Source organism: Pseudorasbora parva, chromosome 24, assembly GCF_024679245.1.
Source record: "Pseudorasbora parva isolate DD20220531a chromosome 24, ASM2467924v1, whole genome shotgun sequence".
Taxonomy (NCBI): Eukaryota; Metazoa; Chordata; class Actinopteri; order Cypriniformes; family Gobionidae; genus Pseudorasbora; species Pseudorasbora parva.
In genome coordinates, this window is record NC_090195.1 from 32,658,476 (window position 1) to 32,676,865 (window position 18,390).

Consider the following 18,390-nt stretch of genomic DNA (forward strand, 5'->3'; position numbering starts at 1 on the left):
AGAGGGAGATGATGTCGAAGAAGAGGCTCAAGAAGCAGAAGCAGAAGAGGCTCATGAAGAAAATCAACAAGATTTTTAACGGGCTGGATTTGTTGTCAGAGATGCCATCGTAAATGCATTCTTTAATTAGTTTAGCTAGTAGCCTATGGACAATAGTCATAAATATAAATAAATGAAATATAAATAAATAAATCATAAATAAATACAAAACCTGTCAGATCTGTCATAAAAAAAATATTCGTCAATTGATGTGCATTTTATTTTTCCTTCACTTTGTAGCTGCATTAGTTTGTTATTAAAAATGAAGTTGTAAAGGTCTTGATTTTCCTTCTCCTTTTTAAGTTTTTCGATCTCTAATTGCAGTTTTGTCTTCTGTAGGACGTCTCTTTGCAGTTCTAGCACTTTTTCTCTTGTCGCGGCTGGAGAGGATATTTGCGTCTTTCTGCAATTCACAAGTGTTTTGAAGGAATAATGAAAAAAATCTAAAAATTACATCAAGGCTGTTCTAAGTAAAATTAACAATAGACTAAAATAATTGTTAACAAAGAAGCAATAAAACCTCACTTTGCTGCATGATTTGGCGTGCTGCTGGCGCTCTGCCGGTGTTGAAGCTGATTTTTGCTGAGAAGGTCTAACGTGTGAAACAAATAACGTTACCAAGCATATTTTATTTTGTCGTGATCTTCAAATCATTTATCCTCAGCAGTGATCATTTTTATTTGATTTAAGACAATAATGTTCTCTCACTCCGTGTAATATTCCTCTTGTTGAATCTCAGCTGCACTCTCTAACCCGCCAGCGTACCGTGTCTATGGCAACAATAGAATTTTATAACGGTAAAACCTGGGTTGCAGTCGTGAAACACTTAGCGGTGTCCCTTACCTAAGAGAACCGTTTAAGGGATTATATGCAACACCCTTAAATCATTCCCTTAGATAAGGGGAAATCACGCCTTAAGTATCATACTTAAGGGAAAAACTTAAGGTGTTTTATGCAACCGGGCACAGACCCTAACTTTACCCTTAAACTGACCCACACCACCACACCTGACCCTAACTTTACCCTTAAACTGACCCACACCACCACACCTATCCCTAAAGGTCGATAAATGTAAGTATAATGTAAAAACATGTAATTACACAATGACTGCATTGTATCAAATGAATTTAAATGTTATTAATTATAGTTAAGACCACCTATATATAATGGGTCAGAAAATTCCTTCTTTGAATAAGTTTAAACATGAATTACAATCAGTATAAAATAAATGAAGCATGTCAATGTGATTTTGTTGATTTATGATAAATGTTTTTGCTTTGAATGTTTAGATTTTGTCTTGTGTGTTCAATATTTATGTGTAATTTTAATAAGGCCAGCTTGGTGCCAGGACTCCCTGGAAAAAGAGATATCATTCAATCTCAATGGCACCTTCCTGGAAAAATAAAGGATAAATAAAATGTGTTTTTTGTGAATCTAAATCTTAAAGGTCCCGTTCTTCGCGTGTTTCCGTGTGAGTTCATGTTTCGCGTGTAAAAAAACAGTATTTTTCACACAATTGACTTGTACAGCGCTGTTTCCTCTGTCCTAAAAACGGCCTGATGATTTCCTTGTTCTATGAAGTCCCTCCTTCAGAAACATGTATCGAGTTCTGATTGGGTCAGCGCTTCCCGTCTTGTAATTGGACAGCAGCTTAGCACACTTTGCCCGGAAAGGTCCCGCCTCTTACCATAACGGGGAGATGCAAGCGCTGAATGCACGCCCCCTTTTTTGCGTGTACTTGTGGGTGGAGGGTTAGTCAACAAACGGTTCTAGTGACGTCATTACAGCAGGAAGTGCAGCGGTGTAGTCCAAACCGGCCGTTCGCTGTATGCTTTGAAAGGGAACATCTGTTAAATAAAATATCTCGCTTGGCATTGAACTTTGAGCTTTATAATTTTACAGGTATTATTTATGCTCTAACAGCAACATTTCACACCAACTTAAGTTTGAAGGATGGAATCGTGAAGAACAGGACCTTTAAATTTAAAATATATTTTTTTAATTATATTACCATGTGTTGTATCCCAGAGACAGTGTATTTGGGGTAATCACTCATGTGAGCTGACAGCATTACTTGTGCTTCACGTCCACCCACCGTTTCCTCCCTGCAGCCTGTCTGAGCTAAAGAGCAAGCAGTGGTTTGGGTTATAGTTTCAATGTGCTTTGTGTTCTGTCCACAGAATAGAGAAGAAGCATGCTGGTTAACCAGGGCTTGGTAGTCTTGTTTTTCTCACTGCAGGAACGCACGAGCCAGGGTCGTGGGGATAGTAACTGAGGTCTCACGGTGGGCTCAAAGTGAGTTCATGAAGTCCGAGAACTTTCAGTGACTCATTAACATTTACATTTAATCATTTAGCTGACGCTTTTATCCAAAGCGACTTACAAATGAAGAGAGCAACAGAAGCAACTAAACGAACAATGGCAAAAGCTTGCAAGTTCTTTAACAAGTCTCAGTTAATCTAATGGAGTACAGTACATACACTTTTTTATTTTGTATTAAATAAGCAAACAAACAAACAGATACTTGAATCGGATAGTTAAGTGCTAGTCTTTATTAATCAGATGCTGCTGGAAAAGATGGGTCTTAAGATGTTTTTTTGAAAATGGCTACAGACTCGGCTGCTCAAATTGAGATAGGCAGGTCGTCCAGGTCCAGGAAAAGGTTTGTGAGAGTGATTTCATGCCTCTTTGGGATGGAACCACGAGGCGACATTCACTTGAAGAATGCTAGCTTCTGGAGGGTGTGTAAGTCTGAACAAGCGAGTTAAGGTACATTGGTGCAGAGCTAGTTGCTGCTTTGTAGATGAGCAGCAGTGCCTTGAATTTGATGTGAGCTGCTATTTGCAGTCAGTGCAAACTGATGTAGAGTTGTGACGTGCACTCTCTTCGGCTCGTTGAAGACCACCCTTGCCGCTGCATTCTGGATCAGTTGAAAGGGTTTGATACTCTCACAAGGAATTATAAGCACACAGAAGCCCTGGGTATACTTCTCTACACAGTTGAGTGTGCGAGCCTTTCAAAATATACTCTTTTGGTTGTGAGCATGGAGGGACACTTTCGGCGCGTGCGCACTATCTAGTGAACTTGCACAAAAATTGGAACCTCCTTATGATGCTGGACATGGCACCACACAGAAAGTGCGATGATTGTTGTGGACCGCAGATGGCCGAAGTATACTTTGGGCTTAACATGAGAAAGGGTTTGCTTGTGTACATATACCATGTCAGTTTATTAGAAATGCATATTTATAATGTAATATTTTATTTATTTCAGGAAGGGGCTCCCTGGCAAAGAGGATTATAATATTTGGAGGTCTGTAGCATCGGAAAGTTTGAAAACCTCTGCCCTAAACCATTTGTTACGCCTTAGCAGCCACATTGCATCACCTGGCAACCACACTCAACACCCTCAAAACGTTCCTGTGTTTTACTAGTTAGCTCAGCAAATGGACATTTTGACATCAGACTGGCTTTCTCTTCCAATCAAAGTAGGATGAAGTGTTAAACAGAGAACTTTGTCTTTGTACTGTCCTCAAGTGTTTTCTGGAAATAATCAATGGAATTAGTGTCACTTCCTTACTCTTCAACTGCAGATCAGATATTGATTCAAAGCACACTGTATCTCAGCCACAGTGGGGCTGTGTTGCATTAGTCTAGCCAAGGGACTCTCCCTGGACAGACACTTGCCAGAAGACTCGTACTAATTGCCTTTGCTTTCCTTCTTCCCTAAGCTGTTAAAGTCCCCATGAAATCAAAATAGTTTTTTTAGCTTATAGTGTGAATATTTTAGTCTTACTGTTATCTAAGCTAGTGTGCTTCAAAAACAATGAATTCATATTTAAAAGATATAAGCATTCAAAACCCGCCAATATGGATCAATGATTTTAATGACATCACTTAGTACTTCAGTTCTCATCAGATTTAATGTCCAATCAAATGCTCTCTAGAATCTGAAGCCCCGCCCCCTACATTATAAATAGACACTGAAGCTGCAGCTGAAATTGGTCATTTGTTCGTACATTTTCTATTTTCTACATGGTGAATGGCACAGATATAGGTAATGATTCAGAAAGTGCACTATAGGGGATAGGGAATGATTCAGACAATTATGCAATTATGTTTTCCATTGGGGCAAATGAAGTCTGGTTTCACGTCAGTGTTATGCGAACCCAACTCCAACCCAGGGACGTGACAGAACAGAGCGGATCATGTGATCGAGTCGGTCCAGAGACATGACAGCTCAGAGCGGATAATGTGATCGAGTCGGTCCAGAGTCACGACAGCACAGAGCGGATCATGTGATTGAGTCGGTCCAGAGTCACGACAGCACAGAGTGGATCATGTGATCGAGTCGGCCCAGAGACATGACAGCACAGAGCGGATCATGTGATTGAGTCGACCCAGAGACACGACAGCACAGAGCGGATCATGTGATCGAGTCGCTCCAGAGACATGACAGCACAGAGCGGATCATGTGATCGAGTCGGTCCAGAGACATGACAGCACAGAGGGGATCATGTGATCGAGTCGGTCCAGAGTCACGACAGCACAGAGCGGGTCATGTGATCGAGTCGGTCCAGAGTCACGACAGCACAGAGTGGATCATGTGATCGAGTCGGCCCAGAGACATGACAGCACAGAGCGGATCATGTGATTGAGTCGACCCAGAGACACGACAGCACAGAGCGGATCATGTGATCGAGTCGGTCCAGAGACATGACAGCACAGAGGGGATCATGTGATCGAGTCGGTCCAGAGACACGACAGCTAAGAGCGGATCATGTGATCGAGTTGGCCCAGAGATACGACAGCACAGAGCGGATCATGTGATTGAGTCGACCCAGAGACACGACAGCACAGAGCGGATCATGTGATCGAGTTGGTCCAGAGACATGACAGCACAGAGCGGGTCATGTGATTGAGTCGGTCCAGAGACATGACAGCACAGAGCGGATCATGTGATGGAGTCGGTCCAGAGACACGACAGCACAGAGCGGATCATGTGATGGAGTCGGTCCAGAGACACGACAGCACAGAGCGGATCATGTGATGGAGTCGGTCCAGAGACACGACAGAACAGAGCGGATCATGTGATCGAGTCGGTCCAGAGACATGACAGCACAGAGCGGATCATGTGATCGAGTCGGTCCAGAGTCACGACAGCACAGAGCGGATCATGAGATGGAGTCGGCCCAGAGACACGGCAGCACAGAGCGGATCATGTGATCGAGTCGGTCCAGAGACACGACAGCACAGAGCGGATCATGTGATCGAGTCGGTCCAGAGTCACGACAGCACAGAGAGGATCATGTGATCGAATCGATCCAGAGACACGACAGCACAGAGCGGATTATGTGATCGAATCGATCCAGAGTCACGACAGCACAGAGCGGATCATGTGATCGAGTCGATCCAGAGACACGACAGCACAGAGCGGATCATCTGATCGAGTCGGTCCAGAGTCACGACAGCACAGAGCGGATCATGTGATCGAGTCGATCCAGAGACACGACAGCACAGAGCGGATCATGTGATCGAGTCGGTCCAGAGACATGACAGCACAGAGCGGATCATGTGATCGAGTCGGTCCAGAGTCACGACAGCACAGAGCGGATCATGTGATGGAGTCGGTCCAGAGTCACGACAGCACAGAGCGGATCATGTGATGGAGTCGGTCCAGAGACACGACAGCACAGAGCGGATCATGTGATCGAGTCGGTCCAGAGTCACGACAGCACAGAGCGGATCATGTGATCGAGTCGGTCCAGAGTCACGACAGCACAGAGCGGATCATGTGATCGAGTCGGTCCAGAGTCACGACAGCACAGAGCGGATCATGTGATTGAGTCGATCCAGAGACATGACAGCACAGAGCGGATCATGTGATCGAGTCGGTCCAGAGTCACGACAGCACAGAGCGGATCATGTGATCGAGTCGGTCCAGAGTCACGACAGCACAGAGCGGATCATGTGATCGAGTCGGTCCAGAGTCACGACAGCACAGAGCGGATCATGTGATGGAGTCGGTCCAGAGACACGACAGCACAGAGCGGATCATGTGATCGAGTCGGTCCAGAGTCACGACAGCACAGAGCGGATCATGTGATAGAGTCGATCCAGAGACATGACAGCACAGAGCGGATCATGTGATTGAGTCGATCCAGAGACATGACAGCACAGAGCGGGTCATGTGATCGAGTCGGTCCAGAGTCACGACAGCACAGAGGGGATCATGTGATCGAGTCGGTCCAGAGTCACGACAGCACAGAGCGGGTCATGTGATCGAGTCGGTCCAGAGTCACGACAGCACAGAGCGGGTCATGTGATCGAGTCGGTCCAGAGTCACGACAGCACAGAACGGATCATGTGATCGAGTCGGTCCAGAGTCACGACAGCACAGAGCGGATCATGTGATGGAGTCGGTCCAGAGACACGACAGCACAGAGCGGATCATGTGATCGAGTCGGTCCAGAGTCACGACAGCTCAGAGCGGATCATGTGATCGAGTCGGTCCAGAGACACGACAGCACAGAGCGGATCATGTGATCGAGTCGGTCCAGAGACAAGACAGCACAGAGCGGATCATGTGATCGAGTCGGTCCAGAGTCACGACAGCACAGAGCGGATCATGTGATCGAATCGATGCAGAGACACGACAGCACAGAGCGGATCATGTGATCGAGTCGGTCCAGAGTCACGACAGCACAGAGCGGATCATGTGATCGAGTCGGTCCAGAGTCACGACAGCACAGAGCGGATCATGTGATCGAGTCGGTCCAGAGTCACAACAGCACAGAGCGGATCATGTGATCGAGTCGATCCAGAGACACGACAGCACAGAGCGGATCATGTGATCGAGTCGGTCCAGAGACACGACAGCACAGAGCGGATCATGTGATCGAGTCGGTCCAGAGTCACGACAGCACAGAGCGGATCATGTGATCGAGTCGGTCCAGAGTCACGACAGCACAGAGCGGATCATGTGATGGAGTCGGTCCAGAGACACGACAGCACAGAGCGGATCATGTGATCGAGTCGGTCCAGAGACATGACAGCACAGAGCGGATCATGTGATCGAGTCGGTCCAGAGACACGGCAGCACAGAGCGGATCATGTGATCGAGTCGGTCCAGAGTCACGACATCACAGAGCGGATCATGTGATCGAGTCGGTCCAGAGTCACGACAGCACAGAGCGGATCATGTGATGGAGTCGGTCCAGAGTCACGACAGCACAGAGCGGATCATGTGATCGAGTCGGTCCAGAGTCACGACAGCACAGAGCGGATCATGTGATCGAGTCGGTCCAGAGTCACGACGCACAGAGCGGATCATGTGATCGAGTCGGTCCAGTGTCACGACAGCACAGAGCGGATCATGTGATGGAGTCGGTCCAGAGGTACGACAGAACAGACCGGATCATGTGATGGAGTCGGTCCAGAGACATGACAGCACAGAGCGGATCATGTGATGGAGTCGGTCCAGAGACACGACAGCACAGAGCGGATCATGTGATCGAGTCGGTCCAGTGTCACGACGCACAGAGCGGATCATGTGATCGAGTCGGTCCAGTGTCACGACAGCACAGAGCGGATCATGTGATGGAGTCGGTCCAGAGGTACGACAGCACAGACCGGATCATGTGATCGAGTCGGTCCAGAGTCACGACAGCACAGAGCGGATCATGTGATGGAGTCGGTCCAGAGTCACGACAGCACAGAGCGGATCATGTGATCGAGTCGGTCCAGAGTCACGACAGCACAGAGCGGATCATGTGATGGAGTCGGTCCAGAGACACGACAGCACAGAGCGGATCATGTGATCGAGTCGGTCCAGAGTCACGACAGCTCAGAGCGGATCATGTGATCGAGTCGGTCCAGAGACATGACAGCACAGAGCGGATCATGTGATCGAGTCGGTCCAGAGTCACGACAGCACAGAGCGGATCATGTGATCGAATCGATGCAGAGACACGACAGCACAGAGCGGATCATGTGATCGAGTCGGTCCAGAGTCACGACAGCACAGAGCGGATCATGTGATCGAGTTGGTCCAGAGTCACGACAGCACAGAGCGGATCATGTGATCGAGTCGGTCCAGAGTCACGACAGCACAGAGCGGATCATGTGATCGAGTCGATCCAGAGACACGACAGCACAGAGCGGATCATGTGATCGAGTCGGTCCAGAGACACGACAGCACAGAGCGGATCATGTGATCGAGTCGGTCCAGAGTCACGACAGCACAGAGCGGATCATGTGATCGAGTCGGTCCAGAGTCACGACAGCACAGAGCGGATCATGTGATGGAGTCGGTCCAGAGACACGACAGCACAGAGCGGATCATGTGATCGAGTCGGTCCAGAGACATGACAGCACAGAGCGGATCATGTGATCGAGTCGGTCCAGAGACACGGCAGCACAGAGCGGATCATGTGATGGAGTCGGTCCAGAGTCACGACATCACAGAGCGGATCATGTGATCGAGTCGGTCCAGAGTCACGACAGCACAGAGCGGATCATGTGATGGAGTCGGTCCAGAGTCACGACAGCACAGAGCGGATCATGTGATCGAGTCGGTCCAGTGTCACGACGCACAGAGCGGATCATGTGATCGAGTCGGTCCAGAGTCACGACGCACAGAGCGGATCATGTGATCGAGTCGGTCCAGTGTCACGACAGCACAGAGCGGATCATGTGATGGAGTCGGTCCAGAGGTACGACAGAACAGACCGGATCATGTGATGGAGTCGGTCCAGAGACATGACAGCACAGAGCGGATCATGTGATGGAGTCGGTCCAGAGACACGACAGCACAGAGCGGATCATGTGATCGAGTCGGTCCAGTGTCACGACGCACAGAGCGGATCATGTGATCGAGTCGGTCCAGTGTCACGACAGCACAGAGCGGATCATGTGATGGAGTCGGTCCAGAGACATGACAGCACAGAGCGGATCATGTGATGGAGTCGGTCCAGAGACACGACAGCACAGAGCGGATCATGTGATGGAGTCGATCCAGAGACACGACAGCACAGAGCGGATCATGTGATGGAGTCGGTCCAGAGATACGACAGCACAGACCGGATCATGTGATCGAGTCGTCCAGAGTCACGACAGCACAGAGCGGATCATGTGATCAAGTCGATCCAGAGACATGACAGCACAGAGCGGATCATGTGATCAAGTTGGCGCAGATCAGAAAATGTATCAGACCTCTTTAAATTCTGCACAGAATGCTGTATTTTAAAGCGATATGGAGTAGATTAGAAAGAAATTGCAGCTTTAATGGCTCAAGAGCTGGCCGAGCTGTGATATAAACTAAACACTATTGGTTATTTTACAAAAGGGGAGTTTACAAATTGTACACCTGTTGTTTAAATCCATCTCTTTTGTCCACTTTTAACCACTTCTGTCCTGGTTTCTTTGAGGGAAGGGTCTATGGGTGGGTAAATGTATGACTTTATTCAGATATTTTGATCTAATGGACAAAATAAGCTCTTGCAATTTACATTTGAACGCTTCCAGAGATGGCAGGAAAACATATAAGAAGCATCAGCTTTTGTTTCTGCTCTGAGATAACAGTGTGTGTTAGAAATAATGAATAGTGAGAGAACATTGTTCTTGGAACATTTTCATCTTCAAACCAAACTTGGGTCTTCAGCCGACACAGTCGCTTCAGTCCAGTAAGTGTATATCTTGAAATATTGCTAACTATATAAAAGTTATTCTCACATTTACTTCATAAAAATCTTCAAAAAAGATGTGAACCACGGCCTGAAGGGGGACCTTTTTTTTAAATTATAAATGCCTTTTACTAGATAAAAACGTTGGCTTGTAGTAGATTGTGTACTACAGGTTTTTCAGCAAACATGTTGATCATTTAGCGGCCTTAGAAATTGGCATATCAAATTTGATAACGTAGTTCCCATCAAATCAGCATCCAAAATGCAACATACATTGTTTGCACAGCGGTGAAGAGGAAGCAAATATTCTCAGTGTAATAAATGTTTAGCACTACTTTGATTATACTCGTGTTTTATTGGCTTAATAGGTATTTGTGAGCTGCAAGATAAGCTTCACATATAGTTCGATAGGCTGCTAATGTAAAATGAGAACGTTCTTGAAAGGAAACCACATGGACGTGGGGTGCAGCCAAAATCTAAAACAATTACTGTGTTCATACATGGCTCTAACAAAAGACACCCTTTCCCTTTTTCTCTCAGTGGCAAAAAATGCAGCTGTGTTTTATTGAGATTCTTTAAATGGTTTATGTCTTTTAAAATCATGTGTTTGCTATGTTTATTCACTCAGGAACTTGGCTACCCCAAAGCGAGCCTCAATCTCTTTGATAATGCTAGGTGACTTTTCGTATCAAAGACCATCCCGTTCTAGTGTTCGGGCACTTGTTTGGGATGTCATGCTTCCTCTCGTAGGCCATTTATATAATATGATATAATGAATAATGTAATGAGTAAACCATAGTCTGTTTAGTGCTTTGTCTTCCGTGAGAACTTTATTCATGTCTCCATTTCCCCAGGGTCACACGAAGGCTGCAGGTCTCTGCCAGCACTTAATCAAAACTGAAAATGAATGTTGACTGATTAGGTTACTTTCAGATTGGGGCTCAATTAGGGTGTGCTAATTGTCCTTTCTGATGTGAGAATCTCTTTGGGAAAACAAGGAAGGGGTTGGACCAAAATTCTCTTCTCTATTCAAGAGCAGAGGTTGTCAAAGTTTTGATGACATGGGCTGCCAAAATATGTTGATCCACTTGTGATGGATTCTGTGAAGATTATAAACTATATTATCTGATAAAATATTTCTAGTTTCTATTAATTTGACACTTTTTCAACCTAGTATTGGTAGATGTAGAACAAAAAAACAGTAGAAACAAACTTTATTTTATGAAATATACAATAAAATACTTGAATAATGTTTTTTTTTTTTTTTTTGATCAAAGTCTGGGCTAAATGTTAGTTAGTCTTAGACATATTAGCAGTGAAATGTGTGCTAAAATACTGCTGCATTTGATTGGACACATAAAGATATTGGAAGCATTTTCTTTTCCTTTTTTGAACTTCCAAAGCCTATTTATGTTGCCATCTCAGCTCTACATAATTATATGTAAAGTCAATTTCAATTGACCCTCAATATTTGTCTCCTGCTGTGAGTCTGTAATTTCTGGTTTTACATCAGTATTTTCTGTATAATATCAGACCATTGCATTTAGTAGCAGGTGTTGCAGATGTTGATAACTGAGTTTGGTAAATGTAACTTCAGTGGAACAAATCAAACTCTCAACTTGTAAGCAGGACACAGCTTGAAAACAGGACGAAATTACAATTTAAGCCTCCTTACTGGAACCACAGTGTCATGCCGGATATCATAATCCTTTTTCTCAAAAGTTACACATCCCTCCACCTCAGACTCTTTATATTATCAGCCCAAAGGCAGTAGCCAGTGTCATTCTCAGCTATTTCAAAGATGTTTATGACCCAGTGCTTAAAAATTTAACAGAAAATGTAATTGTTCATACAGTATACTATGGAAGCCTCTTTTCACCACAGAATAAAACTATTTAAAAACTGTACTATTTAAAAACTGAACTTTTTATATTACAATTCTTTGTGAGATTTAAAGTCAGAATAGTAAGATATAAAGTCAGAATTGCGAGGTATAAAAGTTTAAAAGTTTGTTTGATTGACTGTTCACATTTTGCCTTTTCTCATAAAATGCTTGCATAGAAAATATAAATAATAATCGCCATAGTATGTAGACGTTTGCAGTGACGAGTTGAATTTTTAAATGCTTTTATTTGAATCTGTATCAGTTGATGTACAAGCAAGTTCAGCAGGTGAGAAAAAAGTAACTCATTACTTTCCAAAAAAAAGTAACTAAGTAACTTAAGTAGTTACTTTTTTAGGGAGTAACACAATATTATAACAAATCATTTTTATAAGTAACTTTCCCCAACACTGGTCCAAGACGTTCCTATGGGGTCTCAGGCTTTTAAAAATGATTTGTATATTGCATTACTCCTTAAAAAGTAACATTCAGCAACTTAATTACTTTTCTAGGCAATAATGCAATATTATAACAAATCATTTTTAAAACTAACTTTCCCCAACACTGGCCCAATATTTTCCTATAGGGTCCCAGGCTTTTAAACCCCACTGTATGTCGCCACATAGGGCCAGATTTACTAACAGATTGTGCTAGCGCAAACTCCCGTTTTGGCTTTAAAAAACTACTGTCAGGATTTACTAAAGACACGCTGAAAAGGTGTGGACAGGGATATTTTTACAGCTGACCTTATTGCCTATGCATTTGTAGGAGTTTCCCTTTCAGGCGCAACATTTATGGGTTTGCGGTTGTCAATTTACTGTTTTTTTGCGCCGTTATTTACCGCCCCACCCCCAAAAAAGGGTGTCTTAAACCAGACACTAACTAGGAGATTGCGTTGGTCATTATGGAAATGATCCGGCTGCATCTGTGCTCTTTAATGTGTGTGTCGTCAGTAGATGATCACGTGCAGAATGGTCCGCTCACTTCAGAGCTTTTATGGAATTGTTTAGTAAATCTAGTCCTGGAGAGAAAAAATGTAGGCATCCTTAGGTGCCACAGAGGGTTAAAAGTTGTCTAAAGACTGCATGTTTTGTAGTTAACGTCCAGGGAGTGTTTTATTAATTTGCCAAAGACAAATTTTACCCGCAATTGGAGCTTGGCGAGTGTTCATTTTGGCCACTGCGTTCAACCGCACACAACAGGAAAAGATGTCAGGTTGAACGTCATCAAACTCTTTGCACATGCAAGTTGCATCCAGCGAGCCCCAGGGTGCTTTGCACGAGTTTGGAAACATCCCAGTAGCAGGACAATTTGATCTCTTTTGCTGTATGAGTCAAACTGGACTCGCATTAAAATGAAGCTGGAGCACGTTTGTGTGTTTGCTCAGTGTGCATTTACCGTCCTGCTGTTTTTCTGGACTCCCCTAGGCATGTGACCTCTTGGCCTGTGCTTGATTTATTCATTTGAAATCATTTAATCTGATGGGTCACATTTTGTCAAAACACTGTCTCATTAACTGTGGTCTGTGCACTTTGTTTCTCATTCGACCTATTGTACTGCCAGGGGGCACCAGAATAAACACACATAGAGCAAAGCGTTTGTGCTAAGAGAGGCTGCGGCCATGAATGCACGCTTTGTTCTAAGGTGTGCTGCTGTGGCCAAAAGACGATTAGCAATGTCTTGATTTACTCATGCAGATGGTCTGGTCCAATGGAAGCTGATGGATTGCATTTTGAGAAGGTCATGTTAGTTGAACTTTGGGCCTGTCTGCATGCTCTGGCCGGTGTATTATCTTTCACGAGATGAAAAAGGGGAATGATCTGTGAGAGGAATCATTGTGTTTGACATTCTGGACATAAGCCGGTTTATTCCTGTTCAATGTGGCTTTGGTGGCATCAGAAGATCGTCCCGGAGGTGCCGCTTGGTTTTGGGTCTGTGACTGTTTCCTGTTTCTAGGCAGTCTTGTTGCTATTTTCTTGTGGATTATTGTTTATCCTAGCTCTGCGAAAAGCTTTTGCTTGAAGCTTCGGTTTGGCTGCTTTCAATTGAATTTGTGACTTTTACCAGCAGGCATTGAGCCTGGAGTAGGGTTCTCTGGAAAGGAAGACTCGCCGTCTCTGCTGGGAGCACAGACCCGCAAAGTTCAACCTGAAGAATTTTTGGGCCTGTTCTTTTGTTGAAAGATTTTCCATCAAACCGCTAATGTGCACATTGAATATTCTGATTTCCCCCAAAGATCTGATGCAACTTCAATTGTATAAGTCATCAAGAAGCACAAAATGTCTCTGATATTCCCCTTAAGGCAAGACAAAACCTTTATTTTTCATGCAGTAGTCAGTTTGGGATATGTTGGCTTCCATAAATGGTCTTCTTCCAGACTTGTGGAAAGAAAACATCCAAAATACAAATTTGAGTGATCATTTTTGCAATTTATCTGAAGATTTAAATTACAATACGTATCTTTAAAGGCATTTTTTTTGCTAAATTAGTTTTTTTTTTTCTCTCCGCTGAGCCAGAAATCTCAGAGGCACTTACATACACCAAACTTGACAGTTTTTCCCTATCTATTCTGAAGATTTTTACCGAGGGGTTTGTTCATTTATCATTTGCCTGATTTATATAACCTCTTCAAGATGAATTGCTTACTGTATTCCTCAATTGTAAGAACCCCAAAAGGGACATTGTGGTGAAAAAAAAAATGATACAGGAGGAAAAATAGTCAATGCTTTTGCGTTGTTGAATGTTCTCAAAGTTTCTTTGCGGAACTCAAATGTTTTTGTGTGGGAACGCAACATTTCTCGGGGGAACGCAAAGGTTTTGCAATTGACCACAAAAGTGTTAACAATGCTTTACTGGGTTTTTTTTTTTAACATGAGGATGAAAAAAATAATGATTGTGCTTTTATTTTTGCATGAACTATTCCTTTAAGTGGGACAACCCTAGAGAAAATAAACATTAGATGCAGATTTTTATGAAATACTCCACTAGTTATGCATTTTATTATATCAAAAGTTTCCAATGTTGTCGTTCTGTTTATGGCAGTTAGTGTGTGAGGTTTTTCTTTATTACTTACACAGTTTATCTGGCAGTCTGCTCTGTATACTTATTAAATCTCTATGTTTGCAGGGTTTCAAGACCAAAGATGGATATTTCGTCGTGGCAGCGGGAAACGACCAGCAATTTATGAAAGTGTGCAAAGTAAGCAGAGACCTTTTATTATTGACTCCAAATATGCATATTAATAAATCTAACCAAGCTTTATTTGTACATTTCAGTCACAGTCATGTTTTATAGCTATATGCATTTGTTTTGACTGATGGCAAAAGGCTTCACATTTCCTAACAGTTCTGTCATCAAACGTGTCTGTTTGCCAAGGTCCTGAGCTTGAAAAGTCTGGCAAACCACCAGAAGTACAAAAGCAACAAGTTAAGAGTTCAACACCGCAAAGAGCTGCTGCAGATTCTGTCCGAAAGGTAAGTGTCCATTTTTTTCCCAAGTCAACATCAAATCAAGACCAAACCTGTCCGTAATGTGCACCATTTATCAGTGTACATTATTCCAGACAGTAAATGTTTGAGGATAGTGTATTTGTAACTCATCTAGATGTATGAACTTGCTCCACTTGACCACCTTTTTTGTAGCGCTTTGCTCCACTTGACCACCCTGCGTAACACCCGTTTCACACATACTCCGTCTGCAGTGCATATGCAGTGCATATTTTTTCCGTACCCATGTTAACGGATTACAGCTTTCACACTGCACGCGGATGCCGTCCGTCAGTGCGTTCCAGATGCGGTGCGTCTGCAGCAGTGTGCCGATTGTTTCCGCACTGACTCTATTTTTTGCTGTGCTGCACTGCTGCATTAAAGTGACAGAACATTGTTCGCATTAAAATAAACATGTACTGACGGGAAGATCTAGTAATTTCAGCACAAATGCATATAATGTAAAATATACTCTTTTTTCAAATATAACACATGGCTTTTTTTCTCGGGTAAAGCAGGGAAGCGACACGTTAAAAAAAAGTGCCTTAATGGAGAGCACTCGTCCTTTCTTGGAGGTGGAAAACAAAGTTCTTTATGACCTGCAGGATTTCTTTTTAAAAGGGTTTAAAAAGGAAAGAAAAGACGAGAGTCGGCTGTTTTTGAATAGCTTATTGTAAGTTTCTAATTTAAAATGTTTGTGATTTTAGGCTATAACCTATGTTTAAATATTTTGTCAATTATATGAGCTAAATATAAAGTACTAGGCTATATAAATATGAATTAATGAATAGAATAAAATGTTTTTTTAAATGTAGTTAAAACCTGACATCTATGAAATAATTGCAATTCTGCAATTGCCATGTTTAGTAACAACTTTTGGAATTTAAAATAAAACATAATGAATTAATGCTGTGTTTGTGGTTTGCAACAGCAAATCAGTTGCGGACTGCAAATGCAGCATATGTGAAAGCACCACAGGGTGTGCGGCTCCTGCACCTCATACACAACGCAACACGGGGGTGTGTGAAACGGTCGTAACACGAGAATGAACCTCAATGGTTCTTGCTGAAGCTCAAACGTCCTGCATAACACAAGAGTGAACCTCATTGGTTCTTGCTGAAGCTCAAACGTCCTGCGTAACACAAGAGTGAACCTCATTGGTTCTTGCTGAAGCTCAAACGTCCTGCGTAACACAAGAGTGAACCTCATTGGTTCTTGCTGAAGCTCAAACGTCCTGCATAACACAAGAGTGAACCTCATTGGTTCTTACTCAAGCTCAAACGTCCTGCGTAACACAAGAGTGAACCTCATTGGTTCTTGCTGAAGCTCAAACGTGCTGCGTAACATGAGAATGAACCTCATTGGTTCTTGTTGAAGCTCAAACGTCCTGCGTAACATGAGAATGAACCTCATTGGTTCTTGTTGAAGCTCAAACGTGCTGCGTAACTCAAGAATGAACCTCATTGGTTCTCGCTGAAGCTCAAACGTGCTGCGTAACACGAGAATGAACCTCATTGGTTCTCGCTGAAGCTCAAACGTGCTGCGTAACTCAAGAATGAACCTCATTGGTTCTCGCTGAAGCTCAAACGTGCTGCGTAACACAAGAATGAACCGCATTGGTTCTCGCTGAAGCTCAAACGTGCTGCGTAACACGAGAATGAACCTCATTGGTTCTCGCTGAAGCTCAAACGTGCTGCGTAACTCAAGAATGAACCTCATTGGTTCTCGCTGAAGCTCAAACGTGCTGCGTAACTCAAGAATGAACCTCATTGGTTCTCGCTGAAGCTCAAACGTGCTGCGTAACACAAGAATGAACCGCATTGGTTCTCGCTGAAGCTCAAACGTGCTGCGTAACACGAGAATGAACCTCATTGGTTCTCGCTGAAGCTCAAACGTGCTGCGTAACTCAAGAATGAACCTCATTGGTTCTCGCTGAAGCTCAAACGTGCTGCGTAACTCAAGAATGAACCTCATTGGTTCTCGCTGAAGCTCAAACGTGCTGCGTAACACAAGAATGAACCGCATTGGTTCTCGCTGAAGCTCAAACGTGCTGCGTAACACAAGAATGAACCGCATTGGTTCTCACTGAAGCTCAAACGTGCTGCGTAACTCAAGAATGAACCTCATTGGTTCTCGCTGAAGCTCAAACGTGCTGCGTAACTCAAGAATGAACCTCATTGGTTCTCGCTGAAGCTCAAACGTGCTGCGTAACTCAAGAATGAACCTCATTGGTTCTCGCTGAAGCTCAAACATGCTGCGTAACTCAAGAATGAACCTCATTGGTTCTCGCTGAAGCTCAAACGTGCTGCGTAACTCAAGAATGAACCTCATTGGTTCTTGCTGAAGCTCAAACGTGCTGCGTAACTCAAGAATGAACCTCATTGGTTCTTGCTGAAGCTCAAACGTGCTGCGTAACACGAGAATGAACCTCATTGGTTCCCGCACATCAAGCGAACATGCATTGATCAATGCTTATATGTGAATAAAACCTTAAATTCAATCTGTTCATCATCTAAAGCATGTGTCCTTTCAAAAAAGTTGGACTAAACCGCTCGATTCATATGGATTTGTTTTACGATCTTTTTAAGAACTTTTGAAGCGTCGAAGTGGTAGTTGCGTAGCTGTCAATGATGGAGGGACAGAAATTTCTCAGATTTCATTAAAAAATATTGTAATTTGTGTCCTGAAGATGAACGAACATCTTGCGGGTTTGGAACGACACATGGGTAGGTAAATAAGGACAGAATATTTAATGAATTATTAATGCATAATACACATTATATTTCCACCTGATATTTTAGGACATTTTGACCTTGACACAGTCATTATGGTCGGGTCCAGTCTATATCTTCCTGCTTTGTTTTGTGTTTTTGTTGGCACAGAGGCTGTAGAGGTTGCAAAAGCACCATAAAAGCAGCCTTTCGTGCTATATTTATAGTCTAAAAATCTGTTGCAGCATTACAATCTTAATCAAAAGTAAAATGAGGAATACAGATAATTTAATTGGCTTTAAATGTTTAAACATCTGACGCTGACAACATTATTGGTTAAGTGCTGGAGAAATAGCTGTGGATCTGCGAAGTAACAAACCAGAAATGTTCCATTCTCTCTGCTACTTTCCTGTCTGCTATGGCCCGTCCGATCCATTTTGTGGTCAATGTGTGAGAACTACAAACACTTTCTATTAAGAAGTCAAATTAATTGTTGTTGGCATTGAAGCTTTTTTTTTTTTTTTCGCACACCCTCAAGCCATCCCTAATACTTTTGGCAACAATGGGATTGTTGTGAAATGCCTTAGAAAG

At 43.5% G+C, this 18,390-nt stretch overlaps 1 protein-coding gene across 1 annotated transcript in view; it reads left to right on the plus strand.

Annotated features, from left to right (window-relative positions):
* sugct (succinyl-CoA:glutarate-CoA transferase) overlaps positions 1–18,390 on the plus strand; it is a 190,746-nt gene that overhangs the window by 64,094 nt on the left and 108,262 nt on the right. Inside the window, exons 10-11 of the mRNA XM_067434816.1 lie at positions 14,730–14,801; positions 14,979–15,076. Coding sequence (XP_067290917.1) covers positions 14,730–14,801; positions 14,979–15,076 — 170 coding nt within the window. The remainder of the gene's footprint in view (positions 1–14,729; positions 14,802–14,978; positions 15,077–18,390) is intronic.